Below are 8394 nucleotides of genomic sequence, written 5' to 3'. Positions count from 1 at the left end.
TATGCGTCGTGCCGTCTTCCTAGGCGCGTGAACGCTACCATCTACGCCGGCCTTCGTCATGTTGTCGCGTTCTTCCTCGCCTACTATGAGCACTGCCGCCGCGGTCCCGGCCTCCTCCTCGGGCTGCCGTCGCCACCGCTTTCCTTCCCGGTCCTCGGCGACGCTCTTCTTCTCGGTCCACGACGACTACCTCGACACTGGCCACCCTAACTTGACATCGACCACGGCATCCCTCACACGACTACACCATCCTACGCTCTTGACTACCTCGACACCGACAAAAGGGCTATCGCCTTGCTTGAGCAACCTCATCGGCTTCCACTCCAGCCACAACTTCCGCGATGCGTCGACCGTTACAATTGTTGGGGGATGTCCGTCGGCTTGCCTTAGGATTCTTCTTCAATCTCACCGTCTGCGTCACTACCATTTTGACTGCGGGGGAATGTTGAGTATCATGACTATTAGGAAGTATAGGATTTTATCCCTTGCGCCCACAAGGCTCAGGCAATAAACAATCGATTCCACCAAGCCCTCTCTGTCCCTTCTAACAGTCCTTCTAACAGTTCTCATGGCTTCTTCATGCCACTATATTTTATGTGTGATGCACCATGCATGTAAACATTACAAATCTAAAAAATCATTTAGGCAGAAGAATGGAACAGTAGGCATTAAGTGGACTTACAATGCTGGAAGCCCTAGAGCTAGGCTTTGCCGATTTAGGCCTCAATCAAGGCTGGCAGTCAAGGTTACAAGCTTAGGCATTATGTTACCTCCTAAGGCGAGCCTTGAAAGTCAACAAGTGCTAATACATGGAAGTTATAACAGATTGGTTCAACATATTTTCATTGAGATTATCATACCCTCCTTACCCTTCTGCTTGTTAGATGTTCCCATACGGACTACAGAGCACCTAGACTACCTAATAAACTGATTCTAGGTCTCACCGCAGATGGCCTGATGGCTCAACAGCAGTTCTGAAGAGAAGAATGTGGACCTTGTCAACAGAGAAGTATAAGAAACCTCCCAATGTGTGAGTAACATAGGAGCCAAAGCTTGTCCCAACAATGCAGTGCCAAGCAGGGCCGTATGACGTGTCAAATTCCTGCAGTAAGCAAATATTTACCAATCAAAATAGTGCTTAAGGCCGCACAAAACGGTGCAGCTAAACATATGAAGACTGCTTTGTGACACGTCCAGAGTTCCAGACATATCAGACAAATGAAAGAAATGGCCAAGTGAGAACAAAATAAACAAGGGAAATTATATTAAGAAAGTGGGGAATATCAACTTCATGCAACATATGTCAAAAATAAATATTGCTAGCTACCATATCCAGCCAACTTATGTTGTTCTACACAGGTTTGAACATTTTAAAGCTCTTCACAGAAACAACTATAGAGTAGCATTTCTAGTACGAGGGCTAAAAGGTACTAGTTCTTCCAGTTTTGGGAACAAATCCCAGTCTCACTTCCTTCAGCCTGTTCCGTTCAAATAGTAGTTATATACTCCCTCCGTTCCAAAATAGATGACTCAACTTTATACTAACTTTAGTATAAAGTTGGGTCATCTATTTTGGAACAGAGGGAGTAGTTTGAATTGACTTTTTGCTACTAGCTTCCAATCACCTTTCCCCTCTTCTCTTACAGATCACCTCTTCTACTAGAACGGAGTGAGGCGCCCGGTATCCTACATGCTCTCTGTCTGTCACCAGCAGCATTACAAGGCCAGGACAACACAACAATGGGTTACCACCTGACTACGTTTGCACTGGTGTTCCTTGTGCTGCATACCAGATAGCCACTTTGGTGCGTTTTTTCTAGCCAACACAACACTGATAAAACTAGGAAAACAGAAGACTTAGGCTTAAACCAGAAACACCCATATACTCAATCCATGCCTCCTAACTTTGTTGCAAGTCTAACCAACTGGCAACTGAACCAACATGTGTAGCACTAATCTCATACATTTAAATTGTGGAACATACAACTCAAAATAAAAGGTGGAACATAAGCAACAACACGTCGGAGCATCTCCCATAGATCCGTATCACTAAAATTTTTTTGGCGGAACCCATATAATCTGCCCAACATCCCCTACATCTAGGGGGGAAATGACTCTTCCCGTAAACCTTCGCATAAAAGTGTGACGTCAGCATGACTTTGTTAGGTTGATCTCTCCACCGAGTGGGCTCAACGGCCCATCGGGGCCTGATCTATTCGCGCCCTGATCGTGGGCGCCCAACCGTTCTATGGTTGGTGGGCCCGTGTGACCTGCGATATATAAAGGGGCCGGGGCGCACGGTACGAGGTTCACCGCGCCGCCACACTCCCCACCGATATCCCCTTCCGATCTAGGGCAATCGCAGTGCTCACGGGAAGCACCACTGCCACCTCTCCATCTTGATCTCTCTGCTACCACCGGCCTCTACTTCACCATGGCCGGCTCTGGATCGAGCTCATCTACACGTAAGGAAGGTAGGTTACCGGAAATATCTGGCCTACACGATCCTAGTGGGTCTATCAATGGTATCAGGCCATCTTGGCAACATGATTTTCGGTAAAAAGATAAAACAGAGAAAGAAAAAGAAATCCCTCCCCCCCCTAAAGAACCCTAGATGGGCAAAGAAATCTCAAAGAAAAGTGCGCCGCCACTCTGGCCGCGCCTATTCCTCTCGATCCGGATGGGCATCGGTATGCCGAGCCATCCGGAAGAAGAACCACCGGAGCTAGCAATAGGTCGCTGGGAAAGAAAGGAAAAAGACAAAAAAGGAGGGGGGGGGGGGCACCGCGGCCAAACCGCTCGACGGCGGCGCGCACACCGCAAGGCGAACGCACAACCGGCGAGGGGGATGGCAAAGGCGCATGCTCCGCCGTCTGCTCCGCCGCTGCATCGGTCGCAAGGAGTGCAGAGAAAGGCTCGGCGCGCGTCTCTTTCTAGAACAGAGAGGTGGTTGGCGGGAGATAAAACGAAAGGGGACCCGCGCGGCCCGCTCGGTGCGGCGGCTAGACGCCGTCGCCGGAGGCCGGTGCGGTTTTCTCCCCGCTGTTGGGCATGGCCATGAGAGTAGAGGAGGAACTCGCATCGTAGTCTCCCTCTGTAACAGAAAAGAGAAAGGAAAGGGAAGGGAAAGGCATGGCGCCGCGTGGTGGCAGCCGATGCCGACGACCAGGGCCGGCGGCCGGGCCGGCGTTAGTCGCCCCGACGGGGAGAAAGGGCGGACAGATCGAAGAGAATGGCTAGGCTTTTCGATCCGGACGAAGCGGCGTGGTGGTTTTGTTCTGGCGAGGATTGCGGGTGGACCGTCAGATCTTCACGAACGGCCAAGATTGAAACCCTAGTGCCACAGATGGGCTACTGGGCCGAAAGAGGAGGCTTGCGGGCGCTGCCGCGCGAGCTGGGCCGAGGCCTCAGCTGCGGGCGGCCCAGGCCGAGTTTAGGCCAGCAGGTAAGGATGGCAATTTTATCCATGGACATGGATACCCATGGATATCTAACCTGAATGGATAGGGTTTGGATATGCTTTTGCGCCCATGGGCAGCGCCCAAACCCGACCCGATTACTCGTGGATAGGGCATGGACATAATCTTGTACCCATGGATATATCCAAACCCGACCCGATCGTCTGACTTAACAAGCAATATTCTGCTACCCCTACCCCATAGTCACATGTCCCACTATAATTTTATCCTTTATCTAAAACATCCAAAATAAATTACACAATCCCCATCGTAACATACTCCAACGCACCTTCTCATCCTATTATCTACACTGATTAAATGAGTTGTCATTGAGAATCGGTGCCATCTCCATGAGTTACTCCTCTCATAGCCCTAGAGGTGGCCACCGCTGCCAGCCTCTACCCCCACGTAAGGTGGATATCCAATGGGTATGGATATCCATCGGATTTGGACATGGTCACAATTTTTTGCCCATGGATTTTTTCATGGATGGGCTGGGACTGTTGTCGGATTTTGGGTTCCGGCAGACCCTTGAGGTTCAAACACTGGGGTGCGCGCGGAGATTTCGCCTCCTGCCTGCCTGCACTCCTCCGCCTTGCTAGGATCTAACTAAGGAAAGAACAACACAAGAGACACAGGGTTTATACTGGTTCGGCCACCGTTGTGGTGTAATACCCTACTCCAGTGTGTGGTGTGGTGGATTGCCTCTTGGGCTGAAGATGATGAACAATACAAGGAAGAACAGCCTCGCGAGGGTCTGTTCTTGGCTGGGGCGATGAACTGCTGGGAGGAGCTCAGTCACCTTTCTCTCTCTCTCTCTCTCTTTCTGATCTTCTCTATCCTTCCAACCCCCCAGCTCAGCTCTCTCTTTTCTTCTTCCCTCAGCTCTGTGGGTGGCTGGTCCTATTTATAGAGGCTCTGGTCCTCTTCCCAAATATCGAGTGGGAAGGGAGCCAACAATGGCGGGCTAATTTGAAGGGGGACAGCTAGTATCAGCTATCCTGACAAAAGTAGTCTTCGCCTGCGCAAAGCTCTGGTGATGACGCCGTCTTGGGCTCCACGGTGACCTCCATCTCGTAGTCCTCCTGGTCTTGGTCTCGTTGCACCGAAATGGCAACCTTTGCCTGATGCCTCGGTACTCCGCGGCTGCGCTTGCCCCCTTTGCACCAAAGAGGAAGGGAGGACACTGCCCGGGCTGGCACCCGCCTGGCGCCCCCGGTCGTCATGGCTTGTGTCACGGGCACCTCGTGAGGTACCCCGCCTTGATCTCTCCGCTTCCTCGTGAGCCAGCCTGACGAGGCCGCGCCTGAGGAAGCTTCGCGTCGTCCGCCCCGCGAGGCTTGGCCCATCGCGAGGGTCTTGGGTTTGTGTTGGTGAAGATGGGCCGTGCTAGGCCCCCCTTTGAGCCACGCCGCAGGCAGGCAAGTCTGGGGACCCCCGTTCCCAGAACGCCGCCAGTAGCCCCCGGGCCCAAGGCGCGCCCGGACTTGGCCGTGCAGGGAGGCGAAAGGGCAAGAGCGAAGCGCCGTGGGCCCTAATAGCCTGCGGCCTTGGGCACCGTGTGGCGGTTGGTTGGACGTGGGCATCTCCACTTCCCCATGGCGCCTCAGCAACTGCACGGATTGGACAAGTCCCTGCATGCAAAGTGGGTCATGATTACCTACAATCGTGGAGGTCGGCGGTTGGCCTTCGCTGGCCATAAGTACGGAACAGCGCGCGCCCTTCCAGTCCATCCCTCCTTGCTTCTCCTTCTTCCCGTTCCTTGCTCCGTCTTGCTGCGATGGCTCCGATCCGCCGGTTCTCGACGGCAGAGAAGGGAAAGGCTCCCCGAGGGGAACCAGACCCACTCCCGCCGAAGAAACGGCTCGCCCCCCGTGGCCCGGATGAGGGGGCCTTCAGGTGGTGTCAAGGCCTTGGTGCGAGCGGGTGCCGCCGGGGTTCCCGCTGCCATTGTACGCCCATGTCGAGGGCCCCGAAGGAGTTGATGCTGACCGCCATGGGCGGCGCCGATGGGTCACGAAGGTGTGGGTTGTCCCCCTTGGGGTCCACACCGAGGGCTCCTCTCGAGAGTTCGTGCTCCACGTCGCCATTCCGATCCAGTCTTGGATCCGCCTTCCTCCCTTCTTTGCCTCCATCGTCCCGCAGGGGGAGCCCCTAGAGCTCTGGCTGCAGCACGCCGGCTGCAGCACCCTCGCGACCGAGGCAGAGGTTGCGGTCGTTGCCCCGGGCGAGGTCTTCATGACTCGGGGCTGGAGAGAGATCGCTCGGGTTTGCAGGGTAAGGGCCGTCTTTGCGGTCCACTTGGATTACGACGGTGCTTCGGTGATTCTCTTCAAGGTCTTCGATGCGAGCGGGCGCCGGCTGGAGTGCTGCCTCGGGGAAGGTGGCCAGGACCCTGCCGCGATGAGGACTGGGCCCGCCAACGGCTCCCTTGGCGGCTCCTCAGGCGGTGGAGGCGTCAGAGGCTCCAGCGACTCCGGCGAGCTCTTCGCGACTCCGGAGACGAGCGACGACAGCTACAAGCCCCCGAGCCGGCGCCGCTCCTGGAGCAGGGCGGGCTCGTCAGGCCGCCGCCGACTCTGATCTGGATGGGGTTAGCGTCGGTGCTTGACGGCCCACTGTTGATGATGGTGTCTTTTGCAGGGTCTCGCGTAGTTTGTGTCCCTTTAGGATCTGTTCCCTGCGAGGAATCAAAAACGCGCCCCGTGGGGGCTTGTAAGGTGCATGTGATCCTGTTTGTTAATATAACCCTTGTCGTAGAATTGTGCGAGTTGCTCATTCCATCTTAGCTCAGTCCTCCCTTTCGAGCCTCACGAGGGCTTGGTGCTTTGCGCCGACAGGTCCCAGTCCCAAGGCGGCTTCAGCCGTCGCTGGTATGCCAGGTCGTGATGCCATGGTCAAGGCCAGGAGGTGAGCTACCCGGAGTCCGGTAAGAGCCCCTGAGTCGCGATGCTCAGGAGGTCCCCTTTGGCGCCCAAGTAGCCGTCGTTTGGTGAGAAAGAAGAGCGGCGTCGCTAACACGGGATAGCATTAGGTGCGGGGATGGTGCCACGGCAGCTGGCGCTTCCAGGTGATGACTTATCTCAAGGATCAGTGGCCGCTCTCTGGTGTGTCGCCGGGTCCGTGGTCATTGCAAGGTGCTGGAGGGCGAACTGCAAGGTTTGCGGGACCAGCTCACGAACGAGGTCCGCCTTCACCAAGAGCAGGAAGAAGGCGTGAAGGCTCGCAAGGCGGCTCTCAAGGAGAGGGAGGTCAAGCTCAAGAAACGCCGCGACCGCCTAGGCGCGCTGGAGCAGGAGTTGGGGGCGAGGAAGGCTAAGCTGGACGACGAGGCCCTGGTTCTTGCCGAGGACCGCGTGGCCTTCGCGGAGATGGAGGCGAGGGCTCGCCCCTCACTGAGGACGCTTTATGACAGCGGCCTGGAGAGCCCACTGGCTGGCACCGAGGACGGCCCCGCCAAGCTGCTTCCCTTCCTGGTTCACGCTCTTGAAGATGTCGCCCTTGGCCTTGGCCCCGCGGTCGAGGCCGAGGCGCGTGTCCTATCTTCTGCAGCAATGACGCGGGTCCTCACCCACATCTACCTTCGCGATCCTGGTGTCGACCTCGACAGCCTGCTGGAGCCAGTGAGCGGCGAGCGTCCCGCTGCCGCTGCCGAGGCCGTGAAGGGTCACGCAGAGGCCCTGTTGGGGAAGTTCCGGGCCTTCAGCACCAAGCCGAAGCAAGGCGCTGTCGACCCCACCGCTCTGTGAGGCGTACCCAATCCGTGCTGGTCCATCGCCGACAAGTGACTCCGTCGCGGCTCCTGTCCTGCCTTTAATTCCTGCACATGTATCATGCCTCGGGGAGGCATTTAAACTTGCATTTGGCATCGAGATAATAGTGTGGACTGTAATATTTGCTTTTGAATTCCTTGAAATTTGCGCCTTTCCTTCCTACTTGCTTATGTTCTACGCCAGCAGAGCCCGGCCCCGCGCATGCCTCACCCAGCGTTGGTCCCGACCGGAAACCAGGACGGGGCCTAGGAGTGAGGGGCCACGTGCCAATTTAGGCTCCTGAGTCGCGATGCTCAGGAGTACCCCTTGGCGCACGAATAGCAAGTAGGGAGGTGTGATGCGGGTGGATCTACCGTTCTACGTCTGCAGAGCCCGGCCGCGCGCGTACCTCACCCGGCGTTGGTCCCGACCGGAAACCTGGACGGGGCCATGGAGTGAGGGGCTACGTGACCAGTTAGGCTCGTGAGTCGCGATGCTCAGGAGTCCCCCTTGATGCTCAGACGGCCTTCGTACCTTGGCTCCGCTCGGGGAGAGACACGCGACGAACCAGGCCCGGGGGGACCTGGCTGGGCGGCGTGCATCTGGGTGTGACCCAGGCGCAGCCCCCGTGCCCAGCCCCCTCGCGCAGCACTCCCGAGGGGAGGCGTTACGATGAGGCTAGACACTGAGCTCTGGGATCCCTGAGGTTGGTGCGGCCCGGGGGCCACCCTTAGTTGTTTATCACCAGCGCGGAGCATAGCGCGCTACTGTATGTGTACGGGCATAGCCGCTCCTCGGCAGTGTCGTCAGCCAGCACGGAGCATGGTGCTTCCACTGGTACGTGGGAGGGGGCCCCCCTCTGGGAGGAGCCTCCGGGGCGTGTACAGCCCCGCCCTGACACGTGGCTGGCACGGTAGGGCCTGGCGAGGTGTATCTGGGCACCCGTGAGCTAGCGTGGGACTCACGGTGCCCTACCTCTAGGCGGGTTGCGCCTGGCACTGGGCCTTATCTTGTGATGTGTCCCTGCAAATTGGTTAGATGTCGGCACTCTACGTCCTCGGGTCCTGGCCCTCGAGCTGGTCTCAGCCGTCGCTGGTATGCCAGGTTGCGATGCCATGGACAAGGCCAGAGGGTGAGGGCTGGAGAGCCAGTAAGAGCCCTGAGTCGCGATGCTCAGGTACCCC

At 56.7% G+C, this 8394-nt stretch overlaps 1 protein-coding gene across 2 annotated transcripts in view; it reads right to left on the bottom strand.

The window, feature by feature from the left end:
- Positions 1–654: 654 nt before the first annotated feature.
- Positions 655–8394, bottom strand: part of LOC119316954 (dynein light chain, cytoplasmic-like) — a 28512-nt gene continuing 20772 nt past the window's right edge. For both annotated transcript variants that reach the window (XM_037591345.1, XM_037591346.1), the window contains one exon: positions 655–1102. In XM_037591345.1, coding sequence (XP_037447242.1) covers positions 941–1102 — 162 coding nt within the window. In that variant the 3' untranslated portion in view covers positions 655–940. The remainder of the gene's footprint in view (positions 1103–8394) is intronic.

This window comes from Triticum dicoccoides, chromosome 6A, assembly GCF_002162155.2.
Source record: "Triticum dicoccoides isolate Atlit2015 ecotype Zavitan chromosome 6A, WEW_v2.0, whole genome shotgun sequence".
Lineage (NCBI taxonomy): Eukaryota > Viridiplantae > Streptophyta > Magnoliopsida > Poales > Poaceae > Triticum > Triticum dicoccoides.
This window is presented reverse-complemented; position numbering and strand designations above follow the sequence as displayed.